The sequence below is a fragment of the Aptenodytes patagonicus genome, chromosome 2 (assembly GCF_965638725.1).
Source record: "Aptenodytes patagonicus chromosome 2, bAptPat1.pri.cur, whole genome shotgun sequence".
In the NCBI taxonomy this organism is placed as follows: domain Eukaryota; kingdom Metazoa; phylum Chordata; class Aves; order Sphenisciformes; family Spheniscidae; genus Aptenodytes; species Aptenodytes patagonicus.
The window spans coordinates 95079944-95101680 of record NC_134950.1 but is presented as its reverse complement, the minus strand read 5'-3'; the positions used below and the strand labels follow the sequence as shown (position 1 = coordinate 95101680).

Here is a 21737-nt window from a genome sequence, read left to right as displayed (position 1 = left end):
GGCAGCTCTGAGAACTCACTATCTGCAAAGCAGAATCTACATATTTAAAAATTGTTAAAGGTACAGATTTTCAGTTCAAACTCACTATTATGTCTTCAGTTTGTAGGTTTTATTTTCTTCTTGCCTATGAATTTCTTGACCTTCTCCTCTATTCAAAATAACGCCACTCTCCTTAGTGGTATAACCCTTAGTTACCCTTAGTGGTATAACTTTCCAACCATTTTAATAGCCAATAGTTTTCTTGTGACAGACTGAAATGGTGTTTATCAAAAAAAATTACTTAGGCTGTCATCAGATCTTACTTCTGGAAGGGAAGATCACAACACACTGAGAAAGATAGTTTCCCTGCAATGTTCGTGGGCAAAACTCTTCAGCATCACTGGAACAGAAACCCAGCCAACACATCCCCCAAAGTACACTGCTGAGGACAACAACAGTGCTGCTGTTTCCTGTAAAGAACAGATGAGAACAATAACACCTTATCAGAGCTTCAAGATGCGAAATGAACACAGATATTCATATAAGTTACATCTTGCACTTTCAAACTAAAAGGAGCCAGGACATGGACTCAAGAGCTGGCATGTGATTATCCACACTGTTTAACTAGCAACAAGCTCCCTGACATGGGCTTTCCCCTGTCACCTAATACTTTCTCACGCAACACACAGGCATGGTTCAGGAGATAGCATGGACGAAGGACCGTTCCCTCTAGGCAGTACAGATGAGGCCAATTCTTTGGAAGGAACAGAATTTAGCCATGTGGATGCAAGCCCTCAGGGGCAAAGACTGGGTGCTGGCCTGCTTTATTTACTAGTGCTAAGGTAGCCGTAAAGACCGGATGGGACGTTGTGGGCATCTTTAAGTATAAGATCAAGATTGTATCGGCAAGACTTACCATACTAAGACCATGATGTTTCAAATACTAATGAATACATTCATGCACAAGAGTAATTTTCTCAAATTAATTAGGATTACTCCTATGTACAAAAGTATGCCAGCGTAGGTGTTTGCAGAAGAGGTTTTGGAATGTCAGTCATCATATACCCATCAGTTAAAGTACACTCATAAATGCTTTCGCTTGGAAGATTGTAATAACCTTAATATAAAATACATGTTTTCTGGGTCTGATGACTCAGGAAGAACTTGCAAGTCTATACCTCAACCCATTAATCTTATATAAATAAACTTTCCCCTTGTGAAAGGGAGTCCCACAGCATTAATAAATAGGGATCTTTCTCAACCATAATCTGATTCTGTAAGAATCATTTAGAAACATTTAGATTAATTATTTGTTGTGAATTATTCACTTAGCTCTGTCTCTTCAATCAAGAAGCACAGCTCTATTTCTTTCGGCAACATGAGCTGGTATAATAGAGTTCAGAGTTTCCACATTTAACTCTCATATCCAACACCATTTAATTAAAGTCTCAACTGTGAATAGTCATGACTCTGGCCAAAGTTTTGAAGGTTTGAATTCAGGCCCACTGGAGTGAAAGCCCCACCTATTCGGTTTGCCTCTGCACTTGACTCCACCTAACTTCGTCAAGGGGCCAACCTTTAATGATAGTGCATTTAAAGGCCAAAGTGGGGGTAAGAGGGTACAGGGTGTACTACTTCACATCCTGCCTTCAAAATAAACTCTGTCCAAGTCACCAAGATTTACTTACAGAGAGTTGACAGGTATTTAAAGTAGCATGGTGGGAGGGCATTTTTTCCCACACTTTTATAACTCTTAAAAGTTTTAATATATGTTGGGCTTTGCTAAGTTCCTTGGCATTGACTCCATCTCAACTGGAGAAAGTAAAAATGGACTGTCTTCCAAACCCCTATGGCATAAATAAATCAAGTTATGAATAAGGACTCTTGTAAGCAATGAGTAAATATCTCCATAGTCTGATCTATCAATGTCAAGTGCCAGGGCTTATGCTTCTCTGAAATAAATAGTGAAGTCTGCAAATTTTTGAAATGTTATTCCACCTTCTTGAAGATCCCTCTGTGCATCAGTCATGCTCTGTTTCTGTTTCAGAATCTCCTATTCTTCACAGTTGCTGGAGATTTCCATTAGGGGGGAAAAAAAAAGAAAAGATTTTGTACAGAAATTGCAATTAGAAAGAGATATCAAACCGATGCATAGCAGCCCCTTTCTGGAATTACACTCTGATGTTCAACCTTCACTTTTGCATTTTTTTATATTTTTTATTCAATTTAAAAAACCACACTCCTCAACTACCCCTAGCCATGAAAGACAGGAAAAGTATACTCCAAGAGAGAAAATGCAGATGAAAGACAATTGCTTCCAAATGCACCATGGGAAATGAAAACCCAGAGAACTCCCTAGCCTGAGGAAAGCTGTAGAGGTGAGCAGTCCAAAAATTCCACCAGCAGAAGCAGCCAAATCAGAGAACTTTGGGCATCCTGGAAATTTTCTACAGTCTGAGTGGAACTGCTCTGCACTGTGCTCTTGCTTGGAGCTATCTACTCCAACTTTCTCCACACCTCCGTCTCTTCATCTCAGCGTTACTCCAGTCCCCTTTTCCTTTTCATCTGCTACCTTTATCCTGCTTGCTCCCCTTCCCCATAGGCTTCCCTTTCATTTTTCTTACAGTAAAAATAAAAAGGTTCTCAAATGTCATTTCCATCATGAAAAAATATCAAAAACCCCCAATGTTTTTAAAAGGGAAAATGATCCATGTAAAAAGAAACCCAGACAAGCAGCTGTGTGTCACAGCAGCCATTACAAGCCCCAGAAAAGTCAAGATCTTGTTTGTGATAGACTCCCTCTCTGCATGCATACTTACTCCCGCCTCACGGTCCTGACTGACTGACTTACAGGTAAGTAGCCGTTGCATTAAAGCAGATTCAGAGATGTTTAGTAAGACCTGGTCTTAACCAAACAAATCGGGACTACTGACAGATTTACAGGGGAGAAGGTACTGGGTGTGACACACCAGAAAATCACTAACAGACATTAAACTGGCTCAAGTCTGTGGACTCTGTTTTACTTACCAATCTTGGGCTAACACCCAGGACTTTTCTTTCCTTGCAAAGGTATGATGTCAGGCACATGGCAGTTCTTGAGATTCTGTATAAGCCAGCATTGCCAGAGGCTCTGTGCAGGTGTGGTTAACAGTTATTTAATGATTCTTCACAATTGCATGTATCTGTCTGAACATAAATACAGTCTGATCGTAATCTTTCTTTTCACACCATGAATTTGCCCTAGTGTTTCCACCCTTGCAGGCTCTCAAATGCCCAATCATAGTTATTACAGACCTGAGATTCACTGGATCATTTCAAGCCATTCACGAGCACTTTGCTGTCCTGTTGGCTTGGTAAGGTGAAGAGACTGAAGGTAGTATATTTGATACAAATGCTGCAGCTCTTCACTTAAATTCTCTAAGTTTGGCTCCCTGATGACTCACAGGACTCTCCTCCCTTCCCCATGTTTACACACTGATGACAAGTACTGTTAAGTTTCTAAAAGCAAAGTTATCAAAAAAACAGAACACTGGCAGTTCCTGGGAAAAGCTCTCAGTCTTTCTCCTTTCCCCAGCAGTTGCGCGAGCCTTTATTCAGCATACATACTAGTACTGTTCAATTAGTTAAAATAATTTTGAGTGATAGTTTGACTGTTTCTTTTCCAAAAGGTAATAGTTTTCCTAATTAGTCACTTGCTTTGATAAGGCACTGACTTTTACTCTAATCTAAATTAACAAGACTTTATCTACCTGCATCATTTAAACACACCCTCCTTGCAAATCTGGTATGACTAAAAACCAAGACAAGTGTTTGGTTTCATTTTACATTTGCTTCAAAGTGCCCCACTTGGAGGTTAATTATTAATCTACTCAAGTATATGTAAAGGTTCAGCGAAACAATGGGGTTAGTAGGTAGAGCAGCAGTTGAGAAATTAGGAAATCCATGTCCTATTCCCAGCTTAGATCATGTAAGTTTGGCCAAGACATTTAAATTCTGTGAACCTTTACTGACAAAACAGAAATAGCAACACCCTCTGTGCAAAGCACTTTGACATCTTTAGGGAAGAAACTTCACGTGTGTGAGGCAACAGTATGTTTGTTCGCACCTTCAAGAGACTGAAACTCAGCTAATCCCTTAAGAACTCACCTAGGAACTGGAGATCAGATACTCAACCCATGCAACTCAACAAAACTAATGATTTTGTCAGATCTGCAGCAGCTGAAGAACCAGCTCCTCAAGCTTTTACTGCATTTCTCTGCCATCTGAAAAGTGGTGAAAACACACCTGATGTCCGGAACACGGTTTGGAGGTTATAAACCCCCGTCCCCCACCACCCTGAGGGACTGTAATAGATGTACCCTCGGTGTAACTATGCTGCCTGTCCCAGGAGTAAGCAAGCAGCAGCACGGACCAGATTTTCAAAGATACCAATGCTGTTCTGGAGCTGTCCAGGGGGTGGGAGGATTAGATCAAAATGATTCAACAGATGACAACTCAGATCTTGAAGCAGGGAAGGAAAACGGAAAACAGCAAATGGAGGACAGAACATGCACAGGAGAGACATAATTTGGGGGCATTACTGCCTACCACAGGAAGGCCTGGCCATTGGCAGCCTGCTCCCGAATAGCTCCATTATAATAGCTCCCAATATAGCTCCATGCAGTTGACTCGGTCTTGGTGAAAAAAGAAAAAAATCAAGAAGTTTTTTACACCATTATTTATTTATACATTTGGCTAATGCTTATATATATCACGGCATTCCACCCAGAAATAGCTTTTTGAAAACAAAGAAACAACAACAACAAAAAAAACCAACCCAGAAGTAAGAACGTTGAACACCTACTGCTGTTCAACTGGAATATTATTGGCAAGGTGATTCATTTGTTAATCTGCGGTGCTATAAATAGTACTTTAACTAGTTGAATGAAAACATATCCTTCATATCTCTAGTCACTTGTTTACCCATGTAAAATACATGTGTTTTTGAGTTGGCTTAGGTGTATTCCAGGAAGGGCTAGCAAAGTTCAATGACCCTCCATCACACATTCAAAGCCCTTCAGCTCTCGGTTAATATTGCTGTACTTCTCTCACCATGTTCTTCACTCTGCTCCACCAATGCATGGACTTAAAGGCAATAAGAGGCTATTGTAACAGCTCAGCCGGTGTTTCCTCATATCATGGGCCAGTGATAGCAAGCCTCTGGCATCAATACCAAGTTTGGCGCCAACAGATATTTGGTCTGGTACCAGCAATAACAAGCTATGATGGTTTCTTTTTAAGTTTGTTTGGCACCAGTAGCAAGAAACATTCACTATTCCTGGCAGAGAGCCACAGAATTTCACCAAATGGCTTCTGCATCATAACTTCATAACAAACATAACACAACATAGCTTCTAATTGCGGTGGAGCCTGTGTATTAGCAAGCAATTCCATCTGGACAATTACATCCAGACTCATCAATACCTGTGCTGCCTTCCAATACCAGTTTTGTTCTTACTGTAAGAATAATCTCCTTGAAGAGATCCACAAACCCGTAAGTCCATCACCATGTGGATTTTCTCTCTCTTGGTGCAGTTATATGAAACCAGGTAAACAGCTATGAGAAAAGCCTATGGGGATAGTTACTAAACTAAGTCGTCACAAAATATGTTGTAAATACTGTGTTGACTTAACCTCACTTCTCACCCTGCACTCTTTTATGTCATGTACCTTCTCAGACTGCAGACCCGCACTATATTCCAGAGAGGTTCATCTTATGCTGGTGCGGAGACCCGTTCAAGCCCCTGAGGCTTAACATAGCTGTAGTAAAAAGAGAGAATTAGCTATAAATTATCTGAGTCTCAGGACAGAGCAATACCCATTTTGACATCTCCTTGCTAAATGGCACAACACTTCTGATGAGGCCTCGTGGTGGATACCTCAGTGGACACAGCACAGGACAAGGACTGCAAAGAGCTCAGTTCTACAGACAGGGTTGCAACCGACTTGCCAAACGATTTTCAGCAGGACTCCCCTTCACTCCTCTTTGCCTGTAAAATGGCAGAGCTCTGAGATCTCTGGTGGAAAGGATGGTGTAGCAACCAGGAATTACTTCTCTGGTCCTAAACAACAGCAATAATGTCATCCTTTTTGCAGGAGAAAATCTGTCCCTGCCCATTCTGTCACAATCCAGTACGCCGGAGAAAAGAAATTTGCTTAGATGTAGCCTTTTTTATGGGACATGAAGTGGGCACAGGGAGGAAGTGATACTAAGCTCTTGGCATGGGAAAATTTCATTCTGAGCAACAGCTCCCAAGAAAATAAAGACCGTGTGAAACAAAGTTGAAATGGAAGTCCCCTCTGTAAATTCAGCTCTTACTACCTGCCAAAGACATGACAAAATCTCTGCCCACTGGGAATGGCTGTCCTTGTGAAAAAGTGCAAATCTGTAGAGTTCCCCACGTAGGAATTCACGCAGACATGCATTCTGCTTCAGTGATCAAACTCTTCCTCTCAAGGTCTAAATGAATTTCCACTAACCTCCTTTCTTACAGCTCAGTCTCTAGCTGGATTTCCTTCAACTATAAAAATATACATAGTGCAATTAGCCAACCGTCACAGACTCCGTAGTTCATTTATGCATGCTAGGCACGTCTCCTGCTGTGAGCAGCCCATCCAAAGAGAACTCTTTGAACTGGTCTATTGTTGCTCGCGTAGTGTATTGCATTGTCCAATTTCATCATTCCTGGCAAGGAAGCGCACTCCTGCAGCTTGCTACAGGAGGAGGAGAAGAGATGATGAAGCACTTTGTCCAGCTGGTGTGCCGGACATCTCAGATGTACAAATAAGCTTGCCTACCACTAACTATAGGACTTTCCCAGTCACCACAGAGAGACCTTTACTGAGCAGTTGTGCTTATATGATCTTATCTGGAAGCCCTCTCTAACCGAGTTAGCAGTCTGGAGGGACAGAAGGCAGAAAAGATGGTAAGAAAGGACTGGTTAAAAAAAAGAAAAAAAAAAGATTAAAAAAAAAAAATAAAAGCAAGACCATAGCGCTACACACCTTTGCACAATGTTTGCTGAAGTGTAAAACCAAATCATGGTTTAAAACACCATGGAGACAACACAACTGGATCAACCAAAAATACACCCGCAACCACCAGACAGTGTAGCATTTTACTACATTTAGTAAGGAATATTTTTAGAATTCATAGCTTGAGCAAACTGCAAAGGACTACATTGCCCTACCTCCAAATACCCATTGGCACACTCTTGCTATTTCTGAATTAAATGAGTTAAATACTAGAGAAAATGGGAAGCAAAGCTAAGCGTGTGATTTTCAAGCAACCATTCGCATTTCTCCCCTTTGTCTTTGACTAGGTACTGTTTTGGGTAGGAAAAGAGGGGGTCATACATCAAAAAAAGTCCTGCTCTGCTGCTCTAAAGAGGAAGAGACATTTCATTTTAGAACAAAGAATTAGATTTTTTTTACATTGCTTCACGAGAGGTTTTTGGAGGTTTTTCTTGGGGTGATGGGGGTGGAGTGTTTGGCTTTGCTATAATACAGCACATCAAAGCGCTTTTGATGTGAAGTTTACTTAACAGAATCAGTTTTTCCGATGATTGTGTTAATCTTTATAAACCTGAAGGCGATACTGTGCCTTTTAAAAAACTATAGCAGGAAAAGACTTGACGTTACATATACTCTCAGTGGTGAGAGACGGGAGTAGTTGGACTATTGCGCCACTTCTTACAACTTCGCTCGTTGTTTCATGGGCAGCAATAGCAATGGGCTTGACACCGCTCTCACTTGGGCCAGGAAGTCTCTACTTAAACCATGCGCAGTCCTTCACATAAGCACCTTCATATGTCTTCTCAGGTAAGAGAGACCACAGATTTCAAGGGCCAGTTTACAACAGGCACTCGCTCAGAGGCAGCGAAGGGGCCTTGAGCCGCAACAGGAATCAGCGCCGATCTTAGAAAGGTTCCCTGTTCCCAGCCGTTAATAGCTATCTTTGTAATTGTATTATTTTGAGCACAAGCTTCTGTCCTCTCTTAAATCTTACAAAACCAGCTTTGCCATCCACTCCTAGTCTTGAAGTATGGCTGTGAAAAAGCTTCTGTTATGTCTGACGTGTTTACCTACAGCATTTGAATGACTTTTTAAGTTCTTTGAATAAAGATAAGAGACAATGTGTACATTTTCCACACAAATAGTGGAACGGTAATAAAATAAACATCAAAGGTAAGCTAGCAAATCATCACTACTTCACTGCTATTTACAACAAAAGCAGGAAGAGGAAAAAACCTACCCTCGCCATTGGCATCATCTTAGAAAATACAAGTTTTGGAAGGAATGATAGCTTTTTCCCATACCCTTAAACACAAACATTGGCACCTACAGCTAATGCAACGCTTTACTGAAAGGTCTCAGTTTACATTACACGGAGACAACAACAACAAGGAACCAAGAGAGGTCTCCCTCCTCTTATTTTTGTCTTTCTAAATTGCCAGCTTTTCTGAACTGGTACAGCTTTAGTGAGAACAGGAAGACATCAAACTTGTTGTTATTATTAAAGTTAGCAAGAGTACAACCAAAAGGACAGAAGAACTTCTCATTGTTCAGTATTTACTACTTAAGACCCACGCAGACTGAAGAAATGGCAAAGCTTTGAAACAAAATGCAGGTGTGTGTGGGAACATATATTCTATTCAAGAGAGTTCGAGACAGAAAGTAGTACCGTTTGCTTCTTCTGTTAGTCTTTTAAACCTGCCTTTTTTCACGTTCCTCTCCAGCACTCCTTAACAGCCAGACCACGACAGCATAGTCCTAACCAGAGTGGCTCTGCATTAAGTATTTATTCTAAAATAAGGTCCAAGTTAGAAAGACTGCTTTTGGAAAATATGGAGCAATCCAGCTCTTACTCCAGGACACAAAATTCAAAGTCTACGTATGAGAAATAAAATATAAGCACCACACTAAATTTCTGCTGACGTTTCTGTTTTGTTATTGTTTTGCAGACGCTACCGCTACTGCCGTATGAAGTCAAATGGCATTTTGCAATTGACTTTGAACAGCGAGCAGGATAGGACTGAACAGGGAGTTTTCAGAGAATCTACTGCCATACAGCTCTTTTCGTTGAGTTGTTCAGTCCAGCATACTGTTGAAGGAGGCAAAACCTCTGAAGGAGGGCAAGACCCTGACAACTTAAACCTAAAAACAAACCCAAAAATCACGACTAATTTCACAGAACACTCTTTGTCCCAGGTTTTATGGAAAATTTATAGATCCACAACGTGCAAAAAATGTTAAAGCAAAGTCACTATTTAAAAACGCAATAAAATATTTTATTGGAGAGCAACAGTTAGAGAGGTTACAAACGCACCATCCAGAAGAGATCAAGCAACGCGACTATATGCACATTAACACACTTAAAACTAAGGTTAAGGTTTTGACTAATTCTCTCGTAGCAAAAGCCCACAGCATTGCCTACCTGTTCCCGTTTTACCCTTGCACCGGGTGTGGTTATGACAGAAGGACAGAGGGGCCAGGACTGAAATGACTTTTTCAGGCTACATAAATCATTAGGAATTCACAACTGCGAAGCCGTGTATTATTTTCCAACAGGTTGTTGAGCTGTCACATTACAACTTGTTGCTATATACGGCGCTATTAAAATAAATCACTGCACGTAACAGGTTCTGCTCTGCCACCTATAAGTCATTCCGCATTTTACACCTGGGAGGCGGGCCCGGCTCTGCGAAGTCGCGCCGAACCGCGGCTTCGTTCGAAATACCCGGGAAGGGGTGGGACCTGGCAGGAGAAAATACAAACAAGTTTCGCAAAATAACTTTCCAACAAGACCTCGCTGTCATCTCGGCTAATTACGGCTCTGATACGGCTTATTAGCGCATACCCACCTTTGCTACCTTGCTTCTCCACCCACCACTCTTTCAGATCTTTGTCCTGGCTCCGCCTCTCGCCGGCGTTATAATGGGCTGGTCTGAAAGTGGTGGAGAGACACACAACCACGGGGGAAGAGAGAGATAATGACAATAACACTAATAACCCTAATAACCCGGCTGCTGCCCGCGCCGCAGCGAGGAGCCAGCCCGGCGTCCCGGCACTGACGGGGCCGGAGCCGGGGAGAGAGGAGTAACCCCGACGTCCCGCGAGAGCTTCTCCCCGCGCCCGGGGAACGCCGGACGACAACATCGGCAGCGCCCCCGAGGAGGACCGGGCTCGGGGGGACGCGGAGAGGAGCCGGCTCCGGCAGCCGCCCGCCCGCTCGCACCGGCCCCGCCGGGGCCTCCTCGCCCCTCCGCGGCAACCCGCTCTCCTCCGGCCCCATGGAGCAGCGAGAGTAAAGAGCGAGAAGGACGAAGAGGGGGGCGGAAAGAGAGCGAGCGCCCCGGTGGCGCAGAAGGAGGTGGAAGCCGGAGGAAGCGCCCCGTCTCCCGCCGAGGGCGGCAGGGCACCGCCGCCTGTCCTCGGCGCCCGCCGGCGGGGAAGGGGCCAGCCCCCTGACAGCGACCCCCGGGAAGGCCGGGCGAGGCGGCCGCGGAGCCCCGCTGCCCTGCCCTGCTCTGCCCTGCCCTGCCCGCCCCGCCTGCGCTGCCTGCCGCCGCGGAGCTGTCCAAGCCGGCGCGGGGGCAGAAACCCCCCGGGTCGCCTCGCCGCCCCCCGCCGCCCTTGAGGCCGCGCCGAGGGGCGGGTGTCGCGCCCGCCCAGCGGAGCCGCGGGGCGCGGGGGGGCCGCCGGCGCCGCCGCCATGAAGCTGGAGGTGTTCTCGCAGCACTACGAGGACAAGCTGAGCGCCGGCAGCGACCAGGAAGGCAGCGGCTCCCTCTCCCCGGCGCCGGCTGAGAGCGAGCTGGGCTCGGACGGCGACTGCGCCGCCAACAGCCCGGGCGGCGGGGCCGGGCGGCCGGGGCACCCCCCGCCGCCGCCCCCCGCCCCGCAGCCGCCGCCGCCGCCGGCCGAGAGCGCCAAGGGGAAGCCCTACACGCGGCGGCCGAAGCCGCCCTACTCCTACATCGCCCTGATCGCCATGGCCATCCGCGACTCGGCCGGCGGCCGCCTGACCCTGGCCGAAATCAACGACTACCTGATGAGCCGCTTCCCCTTCTTCCGCGGCGCCTACACCGGCTGGCGCAACTCGGTGCGCCACAACCTCTCCCTCAACGACTGCTTCGTCAAGGTGCTGCGCGACCCGGCGCGGCCCTGGGGCAAGGACAACTACTGGATGCTCAACCCCAGCAGCGAGTACACCTTCGCCGACGGCGTCTTCCGCCGCCGCCGCAAGCGCCTCAGCCGCGCCGCCCCGCCGCCGCAGCCCGCCCGCCCCGCTGCCGCCCCACCGCAGCCGCCGCCGCAGGAGGCGGCCGGAGCGGGCGCTGCGTCCCCCGGCGGTTCCCCGCGGTGCTGCTGCGCCTCCTCGCCCTGCAACTGCGAGCCGGGCCCCGCCGCCAAGGAGGCCGCGAAGGTGGGCGGCGGGGCGGCGGCGGCGGCGGGCGGCGGCGGCGCCAAGTTCTCCAGCTCCTTCGCCATCGAGAGCCTCCTCCGGCGGCCGGCGGGGCCCCGCGCCGCCCCGCAGCAGCAGCCGCTGCCGCACGCCCGCCTCCTCTGGCCGGCGCCGCCCGCGCCCCCGCACCTGCTGCCCGGCCCCTACCCGCTGCTCCCCTACCCACCTGCCGCGCAGCCCCCGCCCGCCGCCGCCCTCTACGGCGGCGGCCTCCTGCAGCTCTGCGCCTACGGGCTGGGCGAGCCGCCGCCGCCGCTGCTGCTGGGGGGCGGGCGGCAGGCGCTGGCCCACGGCGAGCCGCCGCCGGCGGAGCGGCCGCGGGCGCCGCTCTTCCCCGCCGCCCTCCCCAAGGGCGGGCGAGGGCCGCCGCCCGGCTCCCCGCTCTACGGGCCCCTCCGGCTGGCCGGGCCGCTGCAGCCAGCGGCGGGGGGCTCGGCCTCGTTCCAGCCGTACGCCGTGGAGACCCCCCTGGCTTAATGGAGCCCCCCTCCTCCCCTGCGAGGGGCCTGCCCGGGGAGGCGGGGAGGGGGAAAGGAGGAGGCTCTGGATCCCGCACTTTAACTCCAGAGGCGACCAAAGCCTCCAAGCAAAAGCCTCGGTGACTGTGCCTTAGTGAAATGACAGTGGGTTTAACTTAAACCAAAAAAAAAAAAAAAAATCCAAAAACCAAAACAGCTGTCCTTTTGGACATAGCCATGAGCCTCAAGTGCTTCTTACTGTTCGTTGAGACTACTTGACTTCAGCCATTCCCTCGCCGCCTCTTTTCTATCCCCCCTCTTGTCCCCGCGTCTCCTGCCACCGAAGCCTCGGGCAGCGGAGCAGGGGGTGCCCCCGCGGAGACGCGCGGTGGCGGCGGCCGGGGGATGCGCTGTGCACTTGGGAGGGCGGGGAGCAGGGAGGGGGGCCGGGGGCGCCTGCCGGGAGGAGCAGGGAGAGAGAAGGGGAGGGGGCCGGGGGCTGCTGTGGAGCCGTAGGTCTGTACTGCAAAGCGATGCATCACTGTGCCAAAAGAAACCTTTTCTCCTGTCCGGCAACTAGCGTTTCGTGGGAAGGGAGGACATTAAATTATTTATAAAAGTAGTGTTTTTAACACAAATAGAGTGCAGCTTTTTTAATTAATTATTGTTCGGGGGGGGGGGGGGGCGGGAGAGGGGGAAGGGCTCAAGGAAATGTCAGGCGTTGTCTCCTGTACTGGTTGGCGTTGTACGTTTAAGGCCAAGACCACTGCTACTGGAAAGAGAAGAGTAATTTTTTTTTCGTATTTTATTTTTGTGTTTGTATATAATATATGTGCGTGTGCATTTTATTGACGCTCGGCCACAATGTTTTTTCCCTTTCTTTTTTTTTTTCCTCCTCTCCCCCGAATAAAAGCAGCCCCCTAAATAAAGACGGTAATAAGGAGAAGAGCGTGATGGCTGTGCTGGCGTGGAGGGAGGGGAGCCTGCCGTGGGGTAGCCTTGGCCGAGGAGCGCTCGGGCTGCGGGGGCGGCCGGGCTGCCCGCCCTTTCCTCCCCGTCCGTCCCGACGGGTAGAGGTGCCACGTACGGACCCGCCTCATTTTGACCAGGGGAGGTGAGAGAGGTTCTCCTCTTGGGCTGCCGCCAGGTTTGGAAATCCTCTTCAATTCCTCGAGTCAAATCGGGTCGCCCCGCCGGTGCTCAGCCCCGCGGAAAGGCTGGCGATTTGCAGGCAGGCAGATTTGCAGGCTGGCTGCCCGACCTGGGGGCAGCCTGCGGGAGTCCTGAGCGTCTGCCTGCCCTTTTTTGCTTTCTTCTTCTCCTTCTTCTTCTTCTTTTTTCCCCGAAGGACAGCAGACGAAACGTAATCCTGTTGTCATCTCTCGGTCCAAAGAAAACTCGCTTCAGGAAGGTCGTTGGCACGACCGGGCTCCAGCTGCTTCTGGTGGAGGCAGCCCCGCTGGCATCTACAGCGGGCGAAACCTCAGCAGGGGGAACGCTATCGAATATTTGCTGGTAATAAAAAGTTTGCAGGCGTTGCCTTCTCCCGACGCGTGTTGCGTTAAGGCTGTTCCGTGTTGTCAGAAGCGATCAGGAAAGCCTCAGAAAGACTTGACTCGGAAAAGGGAAAAGATGGGGTTTTAACTGCCCGTGGTACTGAATTACAGTTCAGTGGCGTCCCCGACCTTGAAGAGCTTTAAACAAACGCCGAAATGATAATTCGGGGCTTGTTTGTTCGTTTCTTTGTTTTAATCTAAAAAAGGATGAAAATAGGCGGGCTTTTCCCCCTCCTAGTCTTCTGTAAGCGCAGATCACCTAAACAAACGACGATAAGCAGAATTTGGGGCGCTGCTTGTTCTTTTTTTCTAATTACTCTTATTTCGGACCCTGGACTTTCTCCCCCACCTCCTTTTCCCTCACCGCCGGGGTTCAGCCGCTGAACAGCTTCTATCCTCTCGCAGCAGTTTTGCCGAATAGCGAAGGTGGGTTGGGAAAGGAAAGCTTCAAACAGAACAATCTGCGGGCGAAAACACCGACTTGTTTCAATAAAGCTCAAGCAGATTTCACGGTGTGTTTAGCTCAGACCATAACATTCATCAGAACATTGCGGGAGATTAGTGACTAATGTATGAAGTAATCCAACCCTTGAAGGAATTGGTTTTTATGTACACACACGCATGCACACATACGCACACACGCACACGCTATTTCGACATCGCTCTGCCTTCAAGGCTCTGTGCAAATATTAATCTACCCTTCGATAATCTACCCTCTCCTTTAGCTTGTATTTTAACATCTCTTTCTTTATAGGAGTCCACATGAGCCGTCAGTAAGTACTGCAGCTGCTAATACCTTTTAGTTTTGTCCCTCTGTAATGGTGACATTTCGGGGTATGTTAAAAGCACCTTGACGGAACGTGGGATTTGTTATCACAGCCACAAGCGTGTATTTAATCGGATGTACGTAAATGTGAGTAGGGATGAATGTGTGTGTAAACGTACGCTTAAAAGGATGGCACTCGGCTTTTTACTTTTAGAAAAGTCCCTTTTTATTAATTTAGCATTAAAAAAGACAAGAAGCCCACGGAGTTCGAGACGTGCCTCGTTAATAAGTGTTTCTCTTCCTTGAATCTCGATTTTTGGATACGTCGGGAAACGTTCCTCAGCAGTGCAGTATAGGGGGTATCTGCGTCCCCGCGGCCCTTTCCCGATGCTTGCTCGGATTTCCCCAGCAGGTCGGGATCAGGATTTGAGGGACCCCGTGGCATCCGGGCTGCCGGGCGAGGCGCCGGGAAGGCGGGCAGGGCGGGCAGGTACCTCCCGCTGTCCGGAGCCCCCTCGGCGGCAGGGCTGGGGGGGCTTTCCCTTGCTGAAGGGTCGGGTCTTCTCCGCCTCCTCCCGTTCCGACACGGGTTCCTCTTCCCATCCCCCGAAGAGGAGACAAGGGACGAATTTCCCCCCGTTGACCTTTGGGTGGAAATTGCCCCATTCGCGGTACTGCTTAGACCGTGCCTGCGTTTCTGAGCGAGGGGGCTGGAACAGTTTGTTGACACGCAAGTGAATTTACAGGGGGAAACGTAATTTTTAAAAAACCGGCCGGCTCCCGGCTGTCATCCTGCCCGGCGGACGCTGCAGGGGCAGCCGCACGCCGGCTCCGCGGAGCCGGTAGAGAGGCGGGAGGGCCCTGCCCGCAGCCCCCGCCCCGGGGCGCCCGGCTGGCCGGGACCCGGAGCCGGACCCGGGCCGGAGCCGGCGGAGGGGGCAGGCCAGCCCTGGTGTACAGCCATAAATCCGGGCTGTCAGCTGTGACAGACGGCCGGTGAAACACAGCACCTGTCCAAACACTTTCCAGCAGCAGGTAATCAGAGAACCGACACTTTACATTTTTGTGCGGAACAAGCACATTAACCATTTCGCAGACCTTCCCAAAACAGCGACGTTTGTATGTCTGGGTACTTTGTCTTTCTTAACGTCTAATAAATCAGGATGACAGAAGAGAGACAAAGCCTTTCTCCTTTTGATATTCGACACATGAGCAGTAAGCCGATACTTTTGTGCCCTGTTCTTTCAGCCCTACGACGGTCTACATCACCCAGAGTATCTGAGTGTTTGTTGGATAGGTGCAGTTCGGGGTACTTGAGGGATTTTTACATGCTGTACAGGCAAAACTGATGTCAGGGGCACAGAAAGCCTGGCTGGAACAGGGAGTGTAACAGTCTCTTCATCGGCACGTGAGAGGATCTGCAAACATCCCATGCTGGCTGCCCCGCGCTCTCCGGACTTTCTTTGTGCAGCACTTGGTGAAAACCCCAGCCTGAGCAGAATTGCACATGAATTCTGGTCCGACTGGGCTCTGGTTTCAACTGGATTTTTGAAAAGAGATTTGGCTTTCCAAATAAATATATTTTGTTTCCGAGGCTTTTTGTTCCATCTCTTGCAGGTTCTGAATGTCTTAGTATGCTTTAAAGAGAAAAAAAATCATACCTGACAATCAAAATATTTTCATCAAACATTTTTGCAGGGCTTCTCACTTTCTCCCCCCTCCCCCCCGTGATAAAACGAGTTTCTTGCTTGAATAATGTTAGACCTAACCACTTTCCTAAAGCTCTTAAAATTTTAACCTACTGAGCAGCAGAACTGCATAAACTCCTCCTTTATGGATTAAGTTCAAATTCTTACAAAGGAGAAGTTTAAACACTTCAGGAATTAATGGATGCCAAACACTAGCTCACAGAAGAAACAAGTTTGCGAAAGTGATCTGTGGATAACAGCTTGTACGTATTACATGGATCCCATGCAGCAGGAGAATACAGTAATACTGTGCCTATTCTCCTTTATAGTGCAGGCAAAGAGTTTTACTCTTTAAAATTAGTGGCGAGATGTCAGTAAGGCAGCATTTTGATTGTGTTATCTTCCCATCAGATTAATTAACCCCATTTTTCACCAGCCAGATCTGATGAAGCCTGAAACTTGCTTTCAGCTCTTAGACTCCCCATGACCCGTAAGATGGGATAAGTAGCCCTTCAGTATCCCTAACCCTTACTCAGGAAGAAGTCCACTGAAATCAATCGCTTCATTCAAGAGCCATCTCAGCACAGCAGTGCTAGCTACAAGACTCAATTCAACACAGATCTCTAGTGAAAGATCCTAAGCAAAAGTGCAGCCCTTGGTATCAGCTTAATTTCACACTAGATGCTGAGAGGACTGAAAGAGGATGGATGTAATTTTGCCTCAAGACCTCATCTGTTTTTTTTGCCCCAAACCCTTTTTCAAAAGGGAGATTCTTAGGTACCTTGGCAGGATGTCACAGACACAGAAGACCCTTAACAAAAAGAAATTTCACCCCAGAAAAAGGCACATACAAAGGACTCAGATTCACAGGTCCTTCATCTTTTGTACCATGCCTTAAGTAGCTATATTGGGTTCACGTGGCAAGGTTTTGGTAGCAGGGGGGCTACAGGGGTGGCTTCTGTGAGAAGCTGCTAGAAGCTTCCCCTATGGCCGATAGAGCCAGTGCCAGATGGCTCCTAGACGGACCCGCTGCTGGCCAAGGCCAAGCCCATCAGCGACTGGTAGCGCCTCTGTGATAACGTATTTAAGAAGGGAGAAAAAAAAAACCTGCACAGCAGCAATTGCAGCGGGAGAGAGGAGTGAAAATATGTGAGAGAAACAACTCTGCAGACACCAAGGTCAGTGAAGAAGGAGGGGGAGGAGGTGCTCCAGGCGCCGGAGTAGAGATTCCCCTGCAGCCAGTGGTGAAGACCGTGGTGAGGCAGGCTGTCCCCCCGCAGCCCATGGAGGTCCACGGTGGAGCAGATATCCACCTGCAGCCCGTGGAGGACCCCACACCAGAGCAGGTGGATGCCCAAAGGAGGCTGTGACCCTGTGGGAAGCCCGTGCTGGAGCAGGCTCCTGGCAGGACCTGTGGCCCCGTGGAGAGAGGAGCCCACGCTGGAGGAGGTTTGCTGGCAGGACCTGTGACCCCACAAGGGACCCACGCTGGAGCAGTCTGTTCGTGAAGGACTGCATCCCATGGAGGGACCCACGCTGGAGCAGTTTGTGAAGAGCTGCGGCCTGTGGGAAGGACGCACATTGGAGAAGTTCATGGAAGACTGTCTCCCATGGGAGGGACCCCATGCTGGAGCAGGGGAAGAGCGTGAGGAGTCCTCCCCCTGAGGAGGAAGGAGCGACAGAGACAACGTGTGATGAACTGACTGCAACCCCCATTCCCCGTCCCCCTGCGCCACTCGGCAGGGAGGAGGTAGAGAAAATTGGGAGTGAGGTTAAGCCCAGGAAGAAGGGAGAGGCAGAGGGAAGGTGTTTTTAAGATTTGTTTTTATTTCTCATTACCCTACTCTGATTTGATTGGTAATAAATTCATTTTCCCCAAGTCGAGTCTGTTTTGCCCGTGACGGTAATTGGTGAGTGATCTCTCCCTGTCCTTATCTCGACCCACGAGCCTTTCGTTATACTTTCTCTCCCCTGTCCAGCTGAGGAGGGGAGTGATAGAGTGGCTTTGGTGGGCACCTGGTGTCCAGCCAGGGTCAACCCACCACAGTAGCCCAAGGTGAAACTTCCTACATGAGAGCAAGGGGAATGACTGCAGTCCCACATGGAAGGGTAGAGCTTCTGAACCGAACTCCAGATTTTGCACAATTCTTCATTGAGCTGGGGGAGGTGTTTCATTTAATAACAGACAAGAGAGTCCCTTTATTGTGCCAGGCTTTTTGCCTTTTAAGTCTGAAGTGGACATAAAAACAAAGTTGAAATCCACCTCCAGCCAAATTCAAGGCACTAAAGCTGTGATTTTGGCAAGGGCGGTTGTATCCTGTTGCAACTTTGCCTAGCGCTGCAGTACCTCTTTAATAATGGGGTGAATATGGTTCCATTTTTCATTTATGTTCTGTAGAGGAAACATTTTCCTCTTGAATAAACTCTGCTGTCTTCACTGACACTCTCAGAAGTCTCAAAACCAGCTTCAGAAAAGCCATCTATGAAGCCCAAGTACCCCATCATAAAATCGGACAGATGGCTAGGGAGAGCCTGGCCCTCTCTAGACATTCAAACCTATATTAATGCATCATTATTTAGGTTATATAGACTGCCAGCTTCAGAAAAGCTAGTAATTTACGTAGTCTCCAGCCCTGCATAGGAGCTGAACATTGTTACTGCCTTCAGGAAGTTTTACCTCGATACATCTGGATGGACTAGGCCTTTGTCCTCTTTTCCAGAGCCAGAGGGCGTGTGTATGAGGAAGGATTGGGAGAACACACTGTCATAATATTGTGCTCTTGCACCATGGTATTGTTTTCTTTGTTATGACATGTTTCAAAATTTCGGAGCTCTTTCAAGCAGGATGGCATACTAATAGCCTCCTTTGCTATGGGGAAAAGCAATACTTCTGTGGGTTCTTTCCTCTCCTTAATAGCAAAGCAGAGAATATTCAAGATGGAGCAATACAACTCTACTCTTCAGTACAATGTCTTGAGCAGAGTATGTGGGAAGCAGGACCAAGGGCCATCAGATAGAAAAGCAGGAGAGAAAAAATGAAAAATGGGTTGACATCTGATTTTCCAAATTCCACTGTAGGTGTTTCCTGATCATAGCTATTCATCGAGTACATGTTTATAAGCAGTACATAAGGGTTCATAAATGTTTTAATAAGTATAATTTAGCTGGTTTAGGGTCCAATGGGTTTATCTTAGCTGTGTTTGTGCTGCTGTTATTTTAAGTAATAGTTGGGTGCTGGAGTAACACTCCAATAACATCTGACAGCCAACTAGTGACCCTTCACATAAACAGTGTATTTCATGTTATCCTTACTATTACTAAAGTATTTTTAGTCTGCTGTAGAGAAGCAATGTTAACGAATATCATGCCAGAGCCAAACTGGGCTTAACTGCTGGTATTCTGTGGCTCCATATTGTATCCCAGGCTACCTCACTGGACAGAAGAGTCTTAAGCAAGATCGCTTCTGTGAAATTCATTTTACTTTGGCAGAACTTTTAGTTACCTGACTTAGAGATCTTAAAAGTTTCAGCAGAAACCTGAGAGTATGATTTCCTAAACTTGTATTTTTATCAGTAGCTGTTACAAATGGCCAGATAAACTTCAATATTCCAAGTAGAAGTTGGCAATCTTATTTCAAGGTTTTGAAAAGATAATTTTCTGTAAGACCTCAGAGGTTACCTACAGCCTTTCAAAACAGACATATGACACCAAACTGTTTATTTCAATTCTTTACACAGCATTTACTGTTGAAAATTGTGGCATGTCACTACAGAAATAGTTTTCCCTAGGTTTTTAATAAGAGTCTATGAAAATGCAGACATGAGAGGCTTCTAGAATTGCCCAATTCACTTTCCTTCCAGTGCAGTTTCTTCCAGTTTATTTTTAATAACTTATGAAGCAAGGCACTATCTAGTAGCCTTGTTTAAAACATCCTAAGCTATGAAGAAGAAACCGCACAGAAAATATGGCTTTCTTTGTGAGAAAAGTTAAGTTGCATCACCAGGTAATGACAGACTTTTAGTATTTGATATTCCTAAACCAAGTGTCTAACGCAATTCTCTTTCACCATCAAGCAACTGCTGTTGCTCTGGGTACTTCATCCAGCCATCTACAATACAGCAGTATGTGCTCATTACTCATCCTCATCATACAACACTGAAGTAATTCCCCTCTCTTTGGCATGTACAAGCCTCAATTAGTTGCATGTTATCATCACATTCCCCATTAATCACTTAGCAGAACTGTACAGATGCACAGCAGCAACTTTCTCACTTTTTCCTCATAAGTCAGTCCAGGAACCCCCCTAGTCATTTCTGTTTTTCTCTGAACTTCTCTGGAGTATCTCTTTATGACTAATCATAAGACATGGCAAAGGCATAGCTTTCTGTGTCACAATACCTGGAGTCATGTCAGCTTCTTCCCATGCCCCCCAGCTCCAGAAGAAGCAGGTTAAAGAAGGACAAAAGTTATAAGTTATCTTCCAAGACCCAGGCTAACACATGACAATGGAGTACACAGACTGCAGTCACCCAACCTTCTGGCAATAACCACCAAAAAAAACCCCTTCAGTGTAACATTTCAACAAAGTCTTGTTCAAGCAGAGGAACAACCTTCCCCTTTCACCTCCCTCTGCTCCCTTATCTTACTTGCCCTTATCCAAGGCTATCCTTGAGGAAGCAGAAGCAATTTCTCCCTTGAGTCTATTCTACAAAACGTTGAGCACAGAATGACAGAACTTGCCATAGACTCTTTTGATGCCAGCATCCTTTGCTAAGACGACTTTACCCCAAGTCTCTTGCAGACACCACCTCTCCTTCCAGATGCTGAGCTGGGAAGATAAGAAAGGCATATAAACTGCATTCTTTCTGGTCAGAGCCCCTAGCTCAGCTCAACGCACACATGCTGTGACAAAGTCACTGCTGAGACTTCAGCTGAAGCAAAATAAACGTATGCCACCGTTAGTGCCAGTTCCCAAGGAAGTATGGGCAATCTCTGGGTCTTCTACAGCTAGCAAAATGAAATATTTGTCAGAGTTCTACAGGAACATTCAGGTTTAAATTTTCCTATTCTCCAGGGACTAGGCACTGCTCCCCATCTCTTTTACTCTGTATAAAGGAGATTGGTTTTACCCTTTGCTAGGAGTAGGTTCCCCCCACCCCATACTGTTCCCAGTGACTTCAAGGGAGAATTTCCTCTGTGCATTATCGCTTCTGTCACCACAGATGACGGGTTCAAATCTGGCCAGTTGACTCGACAAGCTCAGCACATGCTATCATCTTGTTATTATAATTTCTTCCTCTCCAGCACAAACAACCAGAACAAGGATTGTAAGGCTACCCAAATTACTTTTAGTTAATATTTGCATCAGTAAAATTTGAATTAGACAGTTTTTTGTTCCTTGTACGACTGAAATCTCAAGACCAAAAGATCCCATAACTAGCTTAAAAATATGTGAAAGGCATACATTTTCATAGTTTGATTTAAATGTTGGGAAATTATGCTGGGGTTTCCTGCAGGGTGGAGATGACTCCTCAAACTGGGAAACAACATCTGAAGCAGCTAGAAATCAATCAGTTCACATGCAGGTTTGTGGACGCTGGAATGGTGCCAAAAGCCTGTTAGTTGGACGAGTAAGCTGGTCTAGCAGAGAAGAGGATGGGATAAATAGTTCTAGAGCTAGTGCTTGCGCTAATTAACAGAAGTTGCAGTTTACTGTCGTACTCTGAGGTACCATATAGGCCTTTTTATTTTCAGGTCACGGGGTGATATCAGCAATTAGTAACT

The 21737-nt window shown here is 47.5% G+C and overlaps 1 protein-coding gene across 1 annotated transcript; it reads left to right on the top strand.

Annotated features, from left to right (window-relative positions):
- The first annotated feature begins 10732 nt into the window (after positions 1 to 10732).
- Positions 10733 to 12336, top strand: FOXQ1 (forkhead box Q1). Its single transcript, XM_076332258.1, has one exon. The coding sequence runs from the start codon at positions 10733 to 10735 to the stop codon at positions 11960 to 11962; it is 1230 nt and encodes a 409-aa protein (XP_076188373.1). The 3' UTR covers positions 11963 to 12336.
- The last annotated feature ends 9401 nt before the right edge of the window (positions 12337 to 21737 follow it).